At 37.6% G+C, this 22,227-nt stretch overlaps 1 protein-coding gene across 3 annotated transcripts in view; it reads right to left on the bottom strand.

Moving 5' to 3' along the window:
• The window catches only part of Ubr3 (ubiquitin protein ligase E3 component n-recognin 3), a 131,630-nt gene that overhangs the window by 64,234 nt on the left and 45,169 nt on the right, over positions 1-22,227 (bottom strand). For all 3 annotated transcript variants that reach the window (XM_085834795.1, XM_085834796.1, XM_085834797.1), the window contains exons 8-18: positions 20,406-20,634; positions 14,123-14,302; positions 13,454-13,587; positions 9,450-9,536; positions 6,071-6,136; positions 5,889-5,978; positions 4,418-4,546; positions 3,758-3,810; positions 3,522-3,655; positions 2,928-3,012; positions 1,124-1,266 (exon numbers count right to left, since the gene is read on the bottom strand). In XM_085834795.1, the coding sequence (XP_085690921.1) occupies positions 1,124-1,266; positions 2,928-3,012; positions 3,522-3,655; positions 3,758-3,810; positions 4,418-4,546; positions 5,889-5,978; positions 6,071-6,136; positions 9,450-9,536; positions 13,454-13,587; positions 14,123-14,302; positions 20,406-20,634 (1,330 nt within the window). The remainder of the gene's footprint in view (positions 1-1,123; positions 1,267-2,927; positions 3,013-3,521; positions 3,656-3,757; positions 3,811-4,417; positions 4,547-5,888; positions 5,979-6,070; positions 6,137-9,449; positions 9,537-13,453; positions 13,588-14,122; positions 14,303-20,405; positions 20,635-22,227) is intronic.

Genomic DNA, 22,227 nt, shown 5'->3' on the forward strand with positions numbered 1-22,227 from the left:
AACCACACAAGAAAAGGCTTCTGTGTCTTTAAACACAGCTGTAAGTGATACTGGCATCCTAACAGACTTTAAACTATCTCAGAATAAAATTTAGACAGTGGGCTGGGCGTGGTGGGAAATGCCATTCATCCTAGCACTTGGGAGACAGAGTAGGTAGATGTCTTTGAGTGGGAGGTCAGTTTGGTAGAAACAAGTTTCAGGACAGCCAAGGTTACATAATAAGATCTTGTCTTTGAAAAAACAATACAATGAATGAATAAATGAGAAAGAGAGGGACAAAGACAGAGAAGAGGGAAGGAGGGTAGAGAGGAGGGAGGGAGGCAAGAATGAAGAGGAAGGAAGGAAGGAAGGAAGGAAGGAAGGAAGGAAGGAAGGAAGGAAACTTTCCAACTGAATTAAGAGAGATAATAGTTTTAAAATTTATGATTCATTTATGGTTAGTGGTCACTTACAGAAATGAATTAGAGTTTCTAAAGTTGTTTTTGTAATTTAGTCATTTAACAAGGCCATAGTGTAACATAAATACTTTCTGTTATTGTTGTTTGAGACAAGGTATCTTAATTACATGGCCCTGACTGTCCTGGAACTAGCTAGACTAGGCTGGCCTTGAACTCATAGAGAGCTACCAGCCTCTACTTGCTAAATAGAATTGATATAATACTAAGAAAAACATAAATGTATAAGAAATTTGGCAGAAGAATGCCAAAACTGGATTAATACAAGATAACTATTGAGGGGGAGCCAGGGAAGGACTTGGTTTTAAAGTACAAGGACCGAAGATCCACCCAAGAGCCACTTAAAAAAGAAAGGTATGGTGGCCTGCACATATAATTCCAGAGCTGAGGAGGTGTGGACAGGCAAATCCCTGGGGCTGTCTGGCCACAATTAGCCTACTGAGGGACACTACTGACTCTAAACTAGAGTTTCAGGGAGAGACCCTGCTGCAAAGGACAAGGTGATGGCACCCGAGGAGCTAAGGCACATCCAGAGTGACCTCTGGCTTCACCCACACCCACACCTACACAAACACACACGCACACTAATAAATAAATACAAAGAACAAAAACAAAGTATTTTCTTTGGGAAACTACAGGCAAGAATACATTTCTAAATGGAGACATACCTTTGGGAGTATACATGCCTTGTTGCATAGAGCCTCCAGGTTCAAAAACAGGAGCCCTAAAGTCCGCTACAGCAGATAAAACTGATTCAAAGCTATAACTTCCAGGAATAATGCCACTTTTGGGGTTGGGATTTTCTGGGATATAATGTATGTGTCAAGAAAAAAAAACAATATTAATGACTAGCACCAGCATCAACATCTACAAATTACTCAGTTCAAATTCATTTTACCAAAATAGAAAATGACTGGCTGTAATGTATGATGTTGGCCACAAGAGGGTGACATAACAGTTCAGTATGAACCTTATTGTGGTTTTAAATATATGAGCCAAACAAATTATATGAGGTGGCCCTAAGTATACTTTCCCCAAAATAAATTGATCAAATTCCATTAAATGAGAGTAAAACAATTTCAATTATGTCCATTTTCATCACTGCATAAATATACTGTACTGTATATAAATGTACTGGTTCAGAAAACCAGAAAGAATATACAAAACCCAGCACAGATGTGTGGGAGTAAAGATTACTTTCCTAAAAGCAAATAAAAACAAGTAGGTTCAGACAAAGGGAAGCACCAAGCCACAAAAACTCTGTCCTAGTTCATATAAAGGCATGTAATTCTTAAACTAAATCAAATTTTAGAAAATGTTTTTGATCTGTAATAGCACTGATAGTCTACAGCTGTTTGAAGAAATAGTCAAGGAGGCTGAGGATAGCGCTCAGGCACTTGCCTGGTACATTCAAGACCCTAGGTTTAACCCGTATCACTGTGATGCGGTTGGGGCTTGCTACCAAGCAATACTGAACGGATGCTACAAAATCTTCAAGTCGTTAAGAAAACAAATATTTTCTAAATGATACCGACATACTAAATTTAGTTAGATATTTTCACCATACACTAGCACTAAGATTTTAAGGTTTCATTACCTTGCTGCTATGATCAGCCTATAATGGTAGTAATTGGCAGGCAGAAGCAGGAGGATTAAGCCAAGTTCAAGACCAGTCCCTGGTCCACACTGTAAGTTCCAGACCAAGCAGGGCTATACAGTGAGATTCTACCTCAAAAATGTCTGCATAAAAAAAATTTAATGTATTTAAGTGGGTGGGGCTGGATAGATAGTCCAGTGGGTAAAAGCAGTGACAGCTCTTGCAGAGGACCTAAGTTTGGTTCCCAATACCCACACAGTGATTCATAACCATCAACTCCAGTTCCAGGGGTTACGACACCTTCTTCTAACCTCTGCCAGGACCAGGCAGGCATGTATGTGGTGCACATAACATGCATGCATACAAATACCCATACATGTAAAATAAATACTTTTTTAATTAAAAAAAAAAACTACTACTGAATATTCAGCTCTATCCCAGGGACCATACCTCCAGTAGGTAGAGGATAATCCATAAACTTGAAAATTCTTTAAGACTGAGTCTAACAAAAACTTTGGGAATATTTAAACCCCTAATAGTGGTAATTATAACGACTCTAAGATCTATGTACTCCAGCCTCGCTACATAAGGAAAAACGACAGGGGTCCCATTTACAAAATGCCCAGCTTCCTTTCCCTAATGCTGCTATGCGAGGAGCAGGTCCTATGTGTCCAGAACTCTGAAGTCTAAGAAAATCTTCCTGAGAGACAGTGAGAGACGGCAAAGCATACAACCTGCCCTGAACACATCCCTCAGCAAACAACTTATCCTACACATTTTCAAGTTTAAAAAAAAAAATTATCTTTTAAATTGAGATATTTTTAATCTACAAATGTAATTACCACAAGCACAAAATGACACTTTTAAAGGATATGAGGTCAAGCAAAGAGCTATGTGTCCTGTCGTTCATACACAGCTGGGCCACCATCTCTGCCCTGAGAATTTCATCATCAGACATCCCTAAAAATTATAAAAAACACAATTAACCTAGAGAGAAATACATTATCAAAAAAATCACCACATGTTTTATTAAGATGTTCTACAAAATGTGAAGTGTCTTAAGAGTGAAAACCACAAAGCGCAAATTGACAGTAGAGTCTCTGCCTTTATACTGTAGCTCCTGTAAGCAAAGGATTTTCTTAAGACTATTCAAAACCTAAAACTATTAGTTGTACATGTCAAGATTTTAAAAATACATTCAAATGCCGGGCAGTTGTGGTGCACGCCTTAAATCCCAGCACTCGGGAGGCAGAGGCAGGAGAATTTCTGAGTTCGAGGCCAGCTTGGTTTACAGATTGAGTTCCAGGACAGCCAGGGCTACACAGAGAAACCCTGTCTCGAAAACAACAACAACAAAAGTACACGCAAATATATCCACATCCTTTTTCTTTTTCAATAAACAAGGTACTAGCAGGGGGCTGGGGAAGAGAAAGAAACAGTACTAATGACCGTATTTATTAGTACATTACCTAGGTGTAAACGAAGACTCAAAAGAATCACGAGGAACGTGAGAGCACCCTCTAGCATCGACCGCTCATGCTCCACATCGAGCACCATATTGTGGTGCTGAGAAGCCATGGTCAGTAAGTCCACCACCTTAAATCTACAAGAGGGAATATTGCAAATACATTTTTAGAAAATAAAGCAAAACTGAGTTAAATTCCATATACTTCCTACCTGTCTGCCTTAATAAGCACACACTTACCTTTCAAAGACAGATGATATAAAGTAGTCTGGGTCAAGTCTAGAAGCACAGACCTTTAAAAGACACAAGGAAAGTTTTATCTCTCACATTCAGCTTTGCTTTGTATTAGTCTTGCTTTTAGATTTTTCTGTATCTTCTTCTACTTCCACAAGCCATGAGCCACACAAAAAGAAAGACTCAAATACTAGTAAAAGATATTCATAATAGCTGTGGAGAGTGAATTCCAAATAATAGAAAACTTATTTAGGAACACAGCCCCACACAAGCATCCACCCACTTTACCTAACTGCCATACAATTATAGCATTTCCCCAGCCCTCAATGAATCTAAGGCTGAGCATAGCACAAGGAGGTACAGGCCCTATGCCACAAAGCCTGACAGAACTATTTAGAGTTCTTCCTCTGTTCTGTCTTGCCTTTCCTACAGAAACTCTCAAAATGGTGCTAGCCGGGGCTTTCTCCTAGCTCCTGTTTCTGCTTCCTGACTAAAACCATATGGCCGTGGCCCATATGGTACAGCATCCTTTCTCTGGGAAATATAAGTACCATATTCTTTCTCATGAGCTGACTTCTCCCATGCCCACTGTCACCTCTGAAATTAAGATACCATGCACATCGCGACACTCCCAAAGCACAGCAGCTGGCTCTCCAGCTGGCTCACCTGTAGTAAGTAAATGTCTGGGTCAATCATGGAGTTACAGAAATGAGACTGGACATAGGTCATGGCTTGTCCTTTGATTTGCAGACCATTTCTTACCCACATGTTACTGTGAATTTCAGCAAGACTAGCCTAATGAAAAAAATGAATTAGAAAATATATCATCTAAATTCAACAAAATCATATTGTATTAAGCAATCATTTAAATATTTTTACTTAATCATAATATGAGCTAAGCATTCTGCTCAGCATTAGATATTCAGTTTAAACATATTTATTTATTTATTTATTATATGTAAATATACTGTAGTGTGTCTTCAGACACTCCAGAAGAGAGCATCAGATTTCGTTACAGATGGTTGTGAGCCACCATGTGGTTGCTGAGATTTGACCTCAGGACCTTTGGAAGAGCAGTCAGCACTCTTAACCACTGAGCCATCTGGCCAGCCCAGATATTCAGTTTAAATATACTTGTTTGTTTGTTTCAGTAACTTCTTGCTTTTCCAGTGCCCCAGTTCCTTAATATCCACTTGAATGGAGGCTTGCATTTTATTAACAAATGCCTAGACCTTAATCTAGGCTTATTCCCCAACTAGCTTGTAACTCAATTATCCCATCTATGTCCTGCTACATGGCTGGTTATCTCTCCTCAGTTTTCTATACCCAACTTCCTCTAAGTCTGAATGGCAAATCTTTTTTTGTTTGTTTGTTTTGTTTTGTTTTGTTTTTCAAGAGAGGGTTTCTCTGTGTAACCCTGGCTGTCCTGGAACTCAAACTCAGAAATCTGCCTGCCTCTGCCTCCCAAGTGCTGGGATTAAAGGCGTGTGCCACCCACTGCCCAGCTAAATATACATTTTTTTGCTTTTGTTTTTAGGACAGGGCCTCAATATGGAGAGATAGAGATAGATCCTAGGCTGATGAGAAAAACCACTATGCATCTCAAATTGGCCTCTGTCCCACTAATATAGGTTTATGTTTAAATATCCAAACTAATGACTATATTTCATATAGGTCTCTTCTTTGAAGTGTATGAAAGAGCTAGTTTTCCACTATGGCTTCTGGATATATTTATAAAAACTTCAATGAAATCCTTTTGGAAAATGCAGTGCTTCCTTTTCATTCTATTTTTCCTTCAATCCCAGCCATACCAAAAACAAAAACAAAAACCATACATAATATTTAAAAGAAGTGAGCATAAAGCAAGTCTAATTGATCAAAGTCTTTAATTCAACCTAACTCAACATTCAACCTAGAAAAGCCATCTTACAAATAACTGGAAATAAAATTTTAAAAAATCTGACTAGAGAAATTATTCTTTTTCTATCAGAATTTAATTCTATCAAAAATCAGATTAGAGAAATGATTCTTACTCTATTAGAATTTGATTCTTTATGTCCAGCATTAACTAAAATCACAGGAGAACGAGTTGACCAAGAAATCCTATTCCAACTGTTTCAGAAGCCTTCATACTTACTTGAATTTGGAGTGGGTGAATCATTAGCTTCATTAACATTTCCTGATCTGGTAAAAGTGAATCCAAATCTAGTTCTTGACATTTCACAGCCTAAAAATCCATGGTTAAAAGGTTAGGAATTCAACAATCTCCCACAAATTATAAATAACACCAACAAGATAATTCCTTAAGAACAGTCTCACCTTACTCAAAAACATAGCATAGTAGCGGTGCAGTGGCAGGTGAAAAGTGACTTGGTTAGGAGCTGGCTAAAGTAAACAAAAATTCACAAGTCAAAAGATATTTAGCACAGGTTTCAAGGTTTTAAGCATTGTAAACATAGTCCCACCTACATTAATTCCTATCCTGTTTTTTAATCAATACTTACAATTTTAGAACCATAGGTTTGAAAGGATCATCTTAATAGTAACTTCTGAAGTTTCAAACACCAAAGTAGAGTAAATTCTTTTGTGTTAAAAAGTAAGTTTGAACTTAACACTATACATGTAGCTATAAAAACAGAGGCAGAGACAGATATATCTATATTCCTATCTGTGCCCCTACATTCTGCTGAGTTAACCCTGGGAAGAAAGAAGCACCCACAGCATGAGTAAACCTATGCCCAGCGCTTGCTTTCTAAGCACTGCTGTGCATTAGGAACTAACAGGTAGCTTTACAAACACAGACCCCAGGAAAAGAAGGAAAGGAATAATGAAACTGTAAAATAACCCTAAACATCTGAAGGGACAAAAAACATAGGAGTATTAAAAGGATAGATACACAAGAGAACACAAACACCAACTTGAAGGGGCTCTTACTGGCATCACATCCATACACTTATTTGAAACAATCTGAGAACCAAACACAACACAGCACTTGAACTAAACACCATGAACCCTATCATACAAAAATAAGCTAGTGAACTGCAAACTGAGGGAGAACACAGAAATATCTGCATAGTTTCAAGGTGGGTCCTCACAAAATATCTTTTTTTTTTTTTTTGTATTTGGTCAGCTTTATTTTTTTTTTAATTTTTAATATTTTTATTACATATTTTCCTCAATTACATTTCCAATGCTATCCCAAAAGTCCCCCATAGCGCCCCCCACTTCCCTACCCACCCATTCCCATTCTTTTGGCCCTGGCATTCCCCTATATTGGGGCATATAAAGTTTGCAAGTCCAATGGGCCTCTCTTTCCATTGATGGCCGACTAGGTCATCTTTCGATACATATGCAGCTAGAGACAAGAGCTCCGGGGTTCTGGTTAGTACATCATGTTGTTCCAACAATAGGGTTGCAGATCCCTTTAGCTCCTTGGGTACTTTCTCTAGCTTCTCCATTGGGAGCCCTGTGATACATCCAATAGCTGACTGTGAACATCCACTCCTGTGTTTGCTAGGCCCCGGCATCGTCTCAACAAAATATCTTATTAGTTACATTGAAAAAAAGAACAACTGTATGCTGAAAAGGCTAAGCAGGTGCCATACTGAGTGATCAAAGTAAGCAAACACAGGGACACACACTACATTAGATTAGATGCCATGAAAGCCTCCAACAACCTTTATGATATTCCTGGAAGCCGGGCGTGGTAGCGCACGCCTTTAATCCCAGCACTCGGGAGGCAGAGGCAGGCGGATTTCTGAGTTCGAGGCCAGCCTGGTCTACAAAGTGTGCCAGGACAGCCAGGGCTACACAGAGAAACCCTGTCTCGAAAAACCAAAAAAAAAAAAAAAAAAAAAAAAAAGATATTCCTGGAAAACATACATACAATTCTCCAAATGATTCTGAATCCCACCACTTTGCTATGAAGAGCATCACTGAGAACTGGAGAGTCAGAAAGTGTACACGAGAACTGAGTCCTATTCCCCTGAACTCACGGAGAGGAAAGACAGACAGCCTGTCATGTCCTTATAATCTCAGCACTGGGAAGAGAGAGGAAGGCAAATCTTTAGGGCTAGCCAATCAACCTGGCCTACTTAGTGAGCTGTATGTCAATGATAGAGTCTGCTCAAAAACAAGGTACACAGGTCCTAATAAAAGTAGTCTGTGACATCCACAGACAGTACCACGGGCATACTTTTATGCCAGCCCCCTGAAAAAATCATTAAGCAGCTACTAAGACATAAATGACTTCTAAGAATTGGATTCTAGATTCGTTTGTTTGTTTGCTTGCTTGTTTTTTGAGACAGGGTTTCTCTGTGTAGCCTTGGCTGTCCTGGAACTCACTTTGTAGACCAGGCTGGCCTCGAACTCAGAAATCTGCCTGCCTCTGCCTCCTGAGTGCTGGGATTAAAGGCGCGAGCCACCACTGCCTGGCCAAATTCTTAAAATACATGAATGATTATAAAGTTGTATTTTGCTTATATAAGTGAATATTCTAACTTATTTATAGTAAGTGTATACTAAAGTTCTGAGCAGTAATGGGGATAAAATCAGTAACTCAAAAGATTCCAGAAAAGAAAGTTCTTTGTATTCATCACTTTTCAGTAAATTCTGACTTTGTCAAAGTGTTTTTCAGAAAAACAAACTGGGCATAAAGATGCCAGAATGAGTCTCTGGCTAGTTAGTTCAGTTGGTTAAAGGGTGGTGCTAATAACATCAAGGTTTCTGGTTCAATCCCCGTATGGGCCAGTACATGTACTTTTGGGCTAGAGAGATGGTACAGTGGTTAAGAGCACTGACTGCTCTTCAGAAGGTCCTGGGTTCAAGTCCAAGCAACCACATGGTGGCTCACACCCATCTGTAATGAATGGGATCTGATGCCCTCTTCTGGAGTGTCTGAAGATAGCTACAATGTACTTACAAAATAAATAAATAGATCTTCAAAAAAAAAAAAGAGGAAACAGAACAATTCTCCCTACACAACAAATACACAACAGGGGTCCCACCTGCCCAGGGTTCAGAACTTAAATTGAGGGTTGGACAACTGGGAAGGACTGTCTGGTCTCTCTTCTGTACTCAGCATGTTCTGAGCTACCCCTAAGAGAAGGAGCTTCTTCAAGGCCCACAGAGCACACCCTGTGGCAGCTGTCTGTTCATTACTAATAAAACAGCACATTTGTTCAAGCTTCCATTCATTATCAAGAACATTGCGCAAATAATAAAGTTGGAATATAGTTCTTATTAATCTCTTCTGCCCCATTCATATTTGTGCCACCACTCTTACTCCATAACTGTCACTGAAGCTGTGACTCCATGACACACTTACGATGGAAAAAGCATGCCTCTGTCCTCAAGGACACAATCAAGCACAACTAAGGGGCTCTGCAGTCTCCTAAATGTCAAAGACTTAGCCATCCCTTTCCCATCAGCTCTGAAGTCCTTATGACACTAATTCTTCTACTCTTAGCTCATGAAAAGATATTCATAATCTTCAATGATACATGAAAATTAACAGTTTGTACTTAAATGCTTTTATATATGCAAAAAACCATACATACCTAGACAGGTTAGAGATGCAGCTCAGCAGTATAGCACTTACACAGCATGCACAAGGTTCAATCCCCAATTTTATATATATATATATATATATATATATATATATATATATATATATACACACACTCACATACAAACATACCTCGTCTACAAAGTTAATAGCATCAAACCAATCTTGAAGAGCTTCAAGGCAGTACCTTACAACATTCCTGGTATACTCTTGAGTTTCCTTTAAAAAAAAAAAAAAGCTATGTAAATTTCATGGTACATAAATGTATATTTCCAACATTAAACTACGTGTAATAGTAAGCATTGCATACTCAGTAGTAAAATTCATAAGTTTACAACATAACCTCTATATTTTCTGTTTCAAGAAACCATTTCTTCATTAACTAAAAATAGCAAACAAATACAAAATTACAGAATATAATGTGCTTGCTTCTACAGGAGCCTTGAAGTAAAGCAAAGTTGGAAAACACTTTAAATAGACTAAATGCAGGCTCCATTTCAATGCCCACTCAAAAAATACTACAAATATTACAAATTCAGTACTATTATTATTCAGTAAATACTGAGTCTCTTTGGTGATAATGAAAAAGTACCAAAGATAAGTAACTGTGGTGGCCAGAAATCACTGGCAATGGACGTAATGTCACTTAACTGCTAACCTGAAAATGGTTAAAGAGCAATTTTCTGTGAAAACTATACACAATAAAAAGGAAGGATAGAACATATACATGCTATAATTAGTCTGTAATATCTGGGCTTGGAAAAAGAAATGGCATGAACCCTTTTCAGTAATAAGAACTCTGAAAAGGAACCACAATAGCTTATGATAAAATAGATCTACTCAAAAAGTTAAGTCTTAAGTTAACAGAAAATGTAAATCTAAAGAAGGCACACCCAGCTGGGCGTGGTGGCGCACGCCTTTAATCCCAGCACTTGGGAGGCAGAGGCAGGTGGATTTCTGAGTTTGAGGCCAGCCTGGTCTACAAAGTGAGTTCCAGGACAGCCAGGTCTATACAGAGAAACCCTGACACGAAAAACCAAAAAAAAAAAAAAAAAAAAAAAAAAAAAAAAGGGACCCTGTTAGAGACTATGCCGGGGCCTAGCAAACACAGGAGTGGATGCTCACAGTCAGCTATTGGATGTATCACAGGGCTCCCAATGGAGAAGCTAGAGAAAGTACCCAAGGAGCTAAAGGGATCTGCAACCCTATAGTTGGAACAACATGATGAACTAACCAGTACCCCGGAGCTCTTGTCTCTAGCTGCATATGTATCGAAAGATGGCCTAGTCGGCCATCACTGGAAAGAGAGGCCCATTGGACTTGCAAACTTTATATGCCCCAATATAGGGGAATGCCAGGGCCAAAAGAATGGGAATGGGTGGGTAGGGAAGTGGGGGGGCGCTATGGGGGACTTTTGGGATAGCATTGGAAATGTAATTGAGGAAAATATGTAATAAAAAATATTAAAAAAAAAAAAAGAAGGCACACCCACACACCTGGAATAAAAATCTCTACCCCATCCTCTCTAAAAGAATGTGCTGTTTCCACGACATGCTGAGAAATCAGAATTGGTAAGTAAATGGCTCCTTTGGGGGATAATGAAAAGGTTCTATAATTAGTATGGTGTGGTTGTACAACTTTGAAAATACATTATAAACCACTGAATTATGTAATTTAAGATGGTTAGAACAACAAATTTTATCTAAACTAAGAGGATTATGAAATGTATTTTGGGAAGCAATGTATAACATGAAGGTGAATGTAGCATCAATGTCAAGTAGGACAGCCTCATCAGCTACCTGTATAAACTACCTGTGCCTTTAAAAATCTCACACTGCTCCTTTTCTTTTTTTGAGACAGTCTCATGTATCCCAGGATGGCCTTGAACTCCTGACCCTCTGTATTCGGCACACCACACTTCCCATTCAGCCTTCATTTCTCCTTTACCTTGCTCTTCCACGTCCTGTCACTTCTTCCATGACATTATCATATAGGTCCTCGCCTACTTTGCTGCCACCATCCAGTCCAAACATCACTTATCTGGTCACCTTGCCAACAGTCTCACTCTGTCCCAATCTATCCTGCATAAGATTTATCTTTATAAAAATATTATCTTTACACATTCTGCTCCCCATCTCTCACTGAAAGAAATTTAATGACACTTGGAAGTTAATAAATAACCTGTCTTAAACAAACTAAATTAAGATTATATAATTCATATGTAAACAAACTTTGAAGGTCCACAAGATAGTTCAGCAGGTAAAGACAATTGCAACCAAACCTGAGCAACTGAGTTCATCCCCTAGGACTCAAATGGGGAAGGAAAGAATTGACTCCTGACTTTCACATCCTACGCTGTGGTGCACTCATACACACACAGCATCCCATAAGGATGGATGGATGGATGGGTGGATGGATGGATGGATAGATAGATAGATACACAGACTGATTAACTGATGGAGGGAGGGGCGGGTTAAGGGAAGGAGGAAGGGAAGGATGATAGACAGACAGACAGACAGTTTTGTTGTTGTTTTTTAGGAAAAATAAAACTTTGAAAACCAAATACGCCATTTTTATATTTTGGACACTCTGTTTTATGACTGAGCTTAAGTATAAGCAGCAAGACTTTACCACAAAACAACTTAACCAAAGATACTGAAAACGAATTTGAAGATGGCCTATTAATTCCGTATCTAAATAGAGTATATAGCAACACTAACACAAGATGATCTCTCCTCGTCCTCCCACCCCCACATGCATACTGATAATACATCATGTATAACCTGCCACAAGTAACTTAAAGTTTGTGAGTTTCTCCATAATATGGGCATAATACTACCTACCTCCCAGTAGTCATGAAGATACAAATGAAATTATGCGTATAAAATGTTTTATGTCTGCCTAGCACTAGACTTCATTAGCAGGTACTTGTATGCCCCAAGAGTCAGGAGAGACTTATTGCGTCTGTGGTAATCAAAACTTGTCACTAGATGGGAATAATTATACAAAGACAATATATATCATATGACCCAAAAGTTTTATGTTACTTAATCCTTTGCTTTTATACTTTATGATGGAGAATGTAGATGCAAAATAGATCTTGAGTGTCTCCTTGTCTCTTCCTTTTTCTCTGTTCTTTTATCTCTCTCTTCCTCTCCCTCTCCTCTTTCTCTCCCTGTTTCTGTGTGTCTCTCTATCTGTCCTTTCTCTCTCTGTTCCTTTATCGCTCTTCCTACCCCAGCTTGCTACCCGCCCTCTCTTCCTACTCCCCCCTCACTCACTCTCACACACACACACACACACACACACACAATTATTAGAAATTTGAAAATTTTACATGCCTAAAGAATCAACATAAATAATCTGACCTTTGAAATTTGAATTAGACTACACTAAGCTGTAAGGAATCTGCATTTAGAAAATAGGTAATTCATGGGAAAAAACAGACTCAAAAAAACTGCTGAAAGAAAAACAAAATTTAAAGGATGGAAAGAAACCTCATTATTACTGAGAAGGAAAATCTTCATGAAATTCCTAGTTTAATTGGTTTAGAGGATTCTTTCTGATTTCTAAAGACTTATTAAACTAATGCCTAAGTATATAACAGAATCTGCAAGTTGTGTGAAAATGAGTTTGTGCTTACATTCTTAAAATTATAATCTTTAAGTCAGTCTTGATAGCACACACCTGTAATGCCAACATTTGAACAGCCTGAAGCAGAAGGATTGAAAATTCAAGACCAGCATGTGAGACAAACAGAGTTCAAGGCCAGTCTGGGCTATATAGCAAAAATGTTTGTAAAATTATAAACTTTTAAGACTGTCTTTACCTTTTGAAAGATACAAACTACTAAACAACCAAGAAGAGTTAAAATGAAACAATAATGCCACAGGTGGATTATTATGAAGTGTCAGCAACTATTCAAAACAGGCAGCTGGGAAAGTCTGATGATTTATTTATTTGAATTTCAGTATGCCCAGAAAAAAAATAGGTTGTTACAGGTAAGCTTCCACAAAGTTAAATTTGAATTCAATTTGAAATCAAATTAAAAAACGCACATATGATATTTTCTCAGATTTTTTTCTTAAGTCATTATTTTTAAAATGCAGAAGTTAACAAAAAGATTTCCGACATACCCTAACTTTACAATGTGATAAAAGCCCCCACATGGGTTGTGCACAGGCTTCCAGCTCAGCAGCAAAGGCAGCATAGTAGGTCTGAGACTCAAATTCCACGTGCTCATTGAGCTCTCGCTTGTTCAAGTTCATACCTTGTAAGAGAGGAAAGTACATGTGGGCTTGTCAGACAGACACATGTATGTGGCTTAAAATCAAACACTTCCCTAGACTCAACATGTTTCAAACAAGCAGCACCAATTATACAGAACACATATAAATAAGCTTACAATGAAATACAAACACAGTTGGCTCATTTTTTTAAGAACTGTCTTAAGGTAACAATTCTAAGAAACATTTTATAAATGTCAACAAACAAAATTTATTATTTTTATACAAGAAAATAAAAAACAATTTTAATTGTTGCTAACCCAAATTGTTGCAAACAGGTTGCAAATATGAGAAAATAGATTTTAAGTTTCTAAATTAATGTTTTAAAATGCATGTTTCTTAATAAACCCTTGCTATGTTGCTGTAAATAACATATTAAAGTTCTTATAAATACTAATTGATTCAACTGATGAGACACCTGATTTATAACCTCAATGGTACAATACTATTATTTTTACTTGTATTTAATAATTTACTATTAGACACTTTTGAACAAAAAAGAAACCTTTGAATTCCTACCTTGAAAGAAAGACACGAAGTTCATCCATGTAACCAACAAGCCGTGGTCCTCCAGAAACCTCTGAGCCACGCTTTGATGAGAAAGAATATTAATAAAGTCACTGACAAGGGGCCAGTAGGTGTTATTCTTCAGTAAGGCTTCTCCACAGTTCACCACTACATGTAAACTGTTCTCTTCATCTAAAAAAGTCCAAAAAATCACTTCTTTAAAAACAACGTCACTAACAATATATTATGTTATTACACACCTTAGAATCAGAAACACTTGAATCCTGACCCCAACATACCATTTAAAATCTGTATGGCTGCACATACTGTTCAGATGCTAGATCAAACTCCTCATTCTTAAAATAGGAGGGAGTGTTTCTCACGGGAATTAAACTAAGTGTTAACAGAAAGCACACTGAGACATACTTAGTAATACTACACGTCCTCCTCATTTTGATACCGAACTGGCTACGTGCTTATAAAACCTTATTTTCTTGATTCTAATGATTTATTTTTTGTTTCACTCAAAAAAATTATCACTAGGCTAACCTCATACTACCTAATCATTCAAGTCTGCTGCTCTCAGTGGAGCAGATTAATTGCCTTCTTTTAGTCAAAGAATATGTAAATGCAATTTTTTTTTACCAAACACTGTATTTCAGAAATAAACACACAGACACATAAAACACTGAAATCTCTTTAACGCCTCTTCTCTCAAAAATCCTCCAAGTTTAAATTATTTTTAGATTGATGGGAATAGGCTGTATAAAAATTTCTGTCATTAACACCAGTTTTTAGTAAACTAGCCCTTTTAACCTACTCCAACTAACACACTGGAATAAAGAGTATCCATTACCACTGAGAAACACAGAAAATACTCAAAGCCAGCACCATTTTCTAGTATATACTGAGGTAGAGAGTTACCAAAGTCCACTCTTTTCTGTTCTTGCTAGTTGTTCTTTCTATTCTAATTATAAAATTTAAACAAAGTCTATGAACAAGGGAAATATGAATTCATAGTAAGAAGTATCATAAAACTAGATTATATGTTTTGAGATGCAATAAAAATAAATGCATGCAGATACACAAGTTTAAAAAAAAATTCAAGGCAGAAAAGCAAGATCATTTCAGGAAGACACACTAACTCTACTTTAAAAAGATTAAAAATGCAGCATGTATACGATAAGATGAAATCCAATCAAGGTAACCACACTGTAAAATCATCTTGCCCACAAAACTGAAAGAGTGGAAAATGAGGATTGGTGTGACATCAAGCAGGGGATGGGGCTGGCCCACAAGCCTGGCAACCTGAGTGCAATCCCTGGAATCCACGTAACGGGAGAAGAGAACTAATGCCACTAAGTCGTCCCCTGACCTCAACAGGCACCATGACTAGCTTTTTTTTTTAATAGACTAGAAAGTAAAAGTTTATTTCTATTTAAATATGAATACAATTTCTCACTTTTTAAAAAATGTATTTATTGTTATATGTAATTACACTGTAGCTGTCTTTAGACACAACAGAAGAGGGCATCAAATCTCATTACAATGGTTGTAAGCCTCCTTGTGGCTGCTGGGATTTGAACTCAGGACCCTCAGAAGAGCATTCAGTGCTCTTAACCACTGAGTCTTCTCTCCAGTCCCCAATGTATCACACATTTAAATGAGTCTTCATCTAATTCAGACGTTTTAACTAACCATGTACTTGACAAACTCATCAGTAAAGAGGGCCTGGATTAAACTTCTTTATTTCTGCACATTAAATCTATGTTTTAGTCCATGAAATTATCATACTCTCTTACATTATACCAAATAAAACCAGGAGCCTTTACAAATCAACTTGGCCTGTTTCTCCCTGATTCCCAATGTAAGAATAAGGAAAAACTAAGTGACTCCATTGTGGGAGATGTACCCAAGCTTCTGAAGCAAAGTCTGACTCAAAACCTCTGCCAGTGGGAACTGATGAGCCAGTGACACTGCTGAGACACTGTGCTAGGACGCTGGGAGTAACAAAATAAAAAAATAAAATTTAGAATTGCTGTCCTACTTAACTGTAACTAGAGAATGAATAAGCAGAAATAATTTTAAAAAATCTCTAACACCACTTAAAATAAAACTGTTCTTGTGAAAAAACACCCTGTAATCATTTAAAGAAAAAAAAGAAGCAATTACAATTTCTTTTTTTATCCAAGTTGGTACTTTCCTCACTAAAGATGTAAAAAGCAATGATCTGGGGTTAAATGAAATGCACCCGTCAGAAAGTACCTTTTGCCAGAAGGGAGTGGCACTCAGGAGGCAGAAGCAGGCAGATCTCTCTGAGTTCAAGGCCAGCCTAGTCTATGGAGTGAAGCCCAGGACAGCCAGGGCTGGACGGAGAAAACTCATTTTTAAAAAACAGCAACAAATAAACAAAACAAAATACAGCAAACAAAAATCTTGCTGAATACCTGAGGTCTGAGGTCAGGTATTCAACTCATCTTGGATAATAAAGTGGTAAGATAAATTCTTCCTCCCCCACCCCACATACACGCCTAAAAAGACAGTGAGGTAAGGCTATAAAAAGAGAAGTACATGGAGTCTTATGAACAAATGCAGCTAATTTAACATTCAAATGTTACTCTGGAGAGTAACATTTTATGCTAAGAGCTATACTAGGAAACATGAGTTAAGATTCACTACACAAACTAGGGAAGGCAGAGAAAATGATGATCTTGCATTATAAATCTTGCAGAGGGCAGATGTATAAATGAGGCCACAAAGCCCTATAAACTCTGATGGTTTAGAGTTTATATGAAAAGTTGGTAAAGCCACTGGGCTGGAATGAACAGTAAAAAGAGAATGTGGTGGCTGGAGAGGTGGCACAAAGGTTAAGAGCACTGACTGCTCTTCCAGAGGTCCTGAGTTCAATTCCCAGCAACCACATGGTGGTTCACAACCATCTGTAATGGGATTCATCTATAATAGGATCCAGTGCAGCATAGAGAATGACTAATGGAGGGTAATGATGACTAGATGCTGCACACGGCCACAAGTGTGCTGCACACGCAAGTGTCTACACTGTGCTAACAGTGAGTGAAGACAAAGATGGAAAAGCGACTGTCTGAATGTTTGCTAAATCCACAGATGTTAACCAAAAGTCAAGATAACGTGTAGGCTCACAGGCTGGACAACTCTGGTATCAAGACACATGCTAATGTGTTCATATACATATATATACACTCACACCGGATAATGGAAAAGGACACCAGCTTGGTGGAGTTTTCCTGTTAATACTATGTGTCGGAAACACAGGTAACCAAAGAATATGTTCCGGTACATAGTCAGATTTACAAGATAGAAGATTAATCAGTGCTTTTCAGTATCTGCAGATATTTCTATAGCTATATGATGCACAAACTGTAAAAATTGTAAAATTTCAGAGACATAAAAAAGAGTTACAACACAAATTTAAAAGTCTACCAAAAAACAACAACATCAACAACAACAAAACCCATGTCTATAACAAAGTGAACAAAGTGTCTAGAGATGGGGTTCTGGACCTGCCCAGAAGGCTTTTTCCTTGTATTCTTTAGCTGTTGTGAATCCTCGTTGTATTGTCTCTAATGTTTACTAACAGTAAAGCAATGTTTAAATGTTCTCTAGAGGCTAAGGATGTGTCTCATTTTAAAACATGTCTGATATAGACTAGTCTGGATTTGATCTCAAATACTATAAGAAACTAAATAAATAAGATAGAACAGTGCCTAGTAACAATTCATACAAAGACTAAGCAAAAGCTATTTGAATTTTTTTTAAAAAAATTTAAAAACAGACCTTGTAGTATCTGTAACTACTCACTGGAATTTAGACACATTCTAATACTGTTAACATAAAAAATGTACAAATTTTATAGTACTTTTGGGAAAGCAATAAATATGCATTATGAAATGGTATGCTATTATTGAAGGTGATGTTAAAAATCATGACAAAGCTTAAAAGTTGCTAATGCCAGCTTTAGAATTTGGCTGGAAGATAATGTAATTTCTGTAATATACTTAACCTGTACACACAAGTCACACCATTTTCATAAAGAACTGTTTTGATATGATAATTATATTTTAAAAACTGGGAGACAAACTCACCATCTTTTTCCTGAATACTCCTCTTTAAAGGCCAAATAGAAACTATATACAAGAACAGCTAAATCAGTTAGTTAGTCAAGAAAATAGACTACATGGACTGAGCAAACATCTCAGTGGGCACAAGCACTTGTTTTTTCCAGTAAAGACCTGAGTTCAAATTCCCAGTACCAATATAAAAAACTGAGTAGGACTGCACATGTCTGTAACTTCAGTGCTAGGAGACAAAGAAAGGTGACTCCCCAGAGCCACCCAGCCTAGCTGATACGTGAGCTTCTGGTTCAGTGAGACCCTGTCTCACTGAAATAAGGTAGAGAGTGACAAATATATATATTTAACCCATAAAACAAAAGTTTTTAATTTTCTTCTAAAAAGCAAACAAGGTGTATTGTTTAATATCAATAGTATATTGTACAATAATAAATTAATGCTTTCTTTGTAGTAGCAATAATAAAGGGTCACTTCATGAATTAAGTAGCTGTTGGGGGAAGTCTGGGAGAGACTCAGCTGGTAAAGTGCTTGCTACAAAAACCTAAGGGCCTGCCTGATAAAGGATCGCCAGCACCCACATGAAAAGCCGGGTGTAGCCATGCAGGCATATCTGTGACCCAAGGCGGAGAACAATGAGTGGGGCTGGCTCACTCATTAGCCAATCCACGAGCTCTGAGCTCCAAGATCAGAGCTGGCCTCTGCACGCCAAGGGTTAAAAGGAGGAGTTATTTATACAGTGAATGCCAAAAGGATAGTAGCCATCATACTTAGTTAGCTATCCTTACATATAAGGCTTTATGTCTTTTACAAAGCATATGTAATTTTCAGGATACAGCTCAACTTCTAAGTACAATGAGAAAATAGGAAATGATTGATATACCCAAAGCAGCAGAAAGACACAAAACAAGGAAGCCGGAGACTGATGCTGGGAATCATCCTAAATCACTCTTCCCCCTTAGTCGCTGAGGTAGGGTCTCTTATTCACACCCAGAGCTTGCTGGTGAGGGTAGTCTATCTTGCTACCCAGCTTGCTCTGTGTTATCTTGTCTCCACTTCTGGAACCAGTGGTTCAGACAGGGCCATCATACCCATATTCCGTGAGATCTGAGGATCTTAGCTCTGGCCCTCATGCTTGTGTTGTGTAGCACACACCAACCACTGAGCCATCTCCCCTGTTTTGAGGTATAGCTCCAGCCTCTCAGTGTGGGACTGTCTGTGTCCTGGCACAGAATTAAAGTTCTGATATGAGGAGACATGAAATCCTTCTTTGCACTGCCATTTGTTGGCAATTTAATTCAGTAGGAAATGACTTAACTTTCCAAAGACTTTAGTATCTATCTTTAAAATACAGGTGCTGAAGGTAGTAATCTCAGGGTTTCAGAAGTTTACCTAAAAAAACACATTTATAGCATTCAATCACAGTGCCTGGTACACAGCAAGTATTCAATGGCATGAATTAAGGGAAAGTAGATGAAGGGAACAAGAATGGAAATGTGTGGAAACAGTGGGTCCAGAAGTGGAAACCATATACTGTGCATAAAAGACGATGATAAAAGTTCTTCCTAAGGTATATAGACACGGCAAGGTTTATTCCAATTCAAAGAAATTTTAAGTATAGTTATATAAAAATATCAAGGGCAGACAGCAACAAATTTATGATTAAAAAGAAGCATATGCTGGACATGGTGGCACACAACTTTAATCCCAGCACTCAGAAGGCAGAGGCAGATGGCTCTTGGAGACTCTGAAGCTAATATGGGCTACATGGTGAATTTCAGGAAACTCAGAGCTACATAATGAGACTGTCTCAAAAAATAAAACAAAAGGACCAAAACATAGAGCATGTTTAATAATAAAATAAAGCATGATTTGCCATGATAATGCCTTCAATTATTAAAATACATGCACACTGTGTTAACACTTGCTTAAAGTATTCCTATCAGTAAGTAAAGTAATAGCACATAAAGATATAGAAAAAAATACAGCAAAGTGTTAACAGGTATTTGTGAAGGACTAAACTAGGAATGACTTTAACTTTAAACTAAACTACAAATTGTCAAATAATTACTTTGCTAATATGTATTACTTTTACACTATTTCAGAAGTTATTTGTAAGGATACAGGTGTGTTTAAAACTTGTTGCACAAAGTTACTAATAGTAAGCAAGTGACATGACCGGAGCTTACCTTGCAGCTCACTCTTGATGAGGCAGCTCTCCATCATGTACAACAACACAGTGACCATGATGTCCAGGAGCTGACACTCTTCTGTCACCTGTCTGGCTAGCTCCTCATTGCTGAACAACTGAACACTAATATGGACAATTCTGTTGGACATTGTATCTGATTCGTGACTTTTCTTCAGTGTTTTCATAATAAAAGCATAATGCTGAACAAATGTTTTTGTAAAAGCAACCTGTAAAATTTTTAAATAGCAAACAAGAAAACATCAGCTTAACTCCAAATTTAAAATGCTGTTAGTATTTTATATCACATATTATAATCAGCTTTTTTAAAAATAAATAACTACATCATAAGCCTGTTTGTGTCATTATTATCTATCATTTCAAAGATAGTTTTAATTTTTTTTTAAAGATTTATTTATTGCCGGGCGGTGGTGGTACAGACCTTTAATCCCAGCACTTGGGAGGCAGAGGCAGGTGGATTTCTGAGTTCAAGGCCAGCCTAGTCTACAAAGTGAGTTCCAGGACAGCCAGGGTTATACAGAGAAACCCTGTCTCGAAAAACCAAAAAAAAAAAAAATGTATTTATTATATGTAAGTACACTGTAGCTGTCTTCAGATGCACCAGAAGAGGGCGCCAGATTGCATCGCAGATGGTTGTGAGCCACCATAAGGTTGCTGGGATTTGAACTGAGGACCTTTGAAAGAGCAGTTGGTGCTCTTAACCACTGAGCCATCTCTCCAGCCCTATAATCAGCTTTTAAAGCTGTTAGTACCATATGATGTTATACAAGGTAATTAAATAATGATGATAATTTTAAGTCATATTTTACCATTTATGAAACATATAAAATACTTTAATAGTTTAAAAAAGTTAATAATATTTTAACTCATTTAAGTTTTGAAATGATTATAAACTGTGGTTTAAGAATATAAAATTTGGGCTGGAGAGATGGCTTAGTGGTTAAGAGCACTGACTGCTCTTCCCTAGGTCCTGAGTTCAAATCCCAGCAACCATATGGTGGGTCACAACCATCCATAATGAGATCTGACTCCCCCTTCTGGAGTGTCTGAAGACAGCTACAGTGCTTACATATAATAAATAAATCTTTAAAAAAAAAAAAGGCAAGAATATAAAATTTTACTTGCTCAAAGTTACATCCATTTCTTGAAAAATTATCTTAAGCAGGGTGATGGTGGTGAACATCTTTAGTCCCAGCACTCTGAAGGCAACGACAGATTTCGGAGTTCACAGCACTACTATAGAGTAAGTTCCAGAACAGCCAGGGCTACACAGAGAAATCCTGTTTTGTTTTGTTTTGTTTTGTTTTGTTTTGTTTTGTTTGGCTTTACTTTAAAAAAAAAAAAAAAGTATCTTTGTTCCATGAGATCTACAGAACTAATACCTAAAGTCCTGGTTGGAAACCAGCAGGATAACTTCACTAAACAATCAAGGTGGTATGATTATCCCACAAGAAATAATCTCCCCGCCTGCTCTGAAAGCTGACCAGCAATCTGGCCAAATGCCTGCAGTGTCAATTATGGCAGGATTTACTTCTTATGTCACAAATACATTTCCTGTTGCATGCTTTAGAGTATAAAAGGCCCACAATAATGCTACTTGAGAGTGTCTCTCCTAATACTCAAAGGACCACGCACACTTTGTTCTTTTGAGACACTGAGCTATGTCATTTTGCCATAAGCATATCATATGGTGCTCAGAGGTGTCCCTCCCTACACATGTCTCTGATTAGTAACTGTTCTCCCATTAGCAGCATAACCCACACTGATCCCTAATGTAAGCTCAGTCACCCCGTTCCATGGTT

The sequence above is a fragment of the Mus caroli genome, unplaced genomic scaffold (genome assembly GCF_978045245.1).
Source record: "Mus caroli unplaced genomic scaffold, Mus_caroli_1 scaffold_2, whole genome shotgun sequence".
NCBI classification, from domain to species: domain Eukaryota; kingdom Metazoa; phylum Chordata; class Mammalia; order Rodentia; family Muridae; genus Mus; species Mus caroli.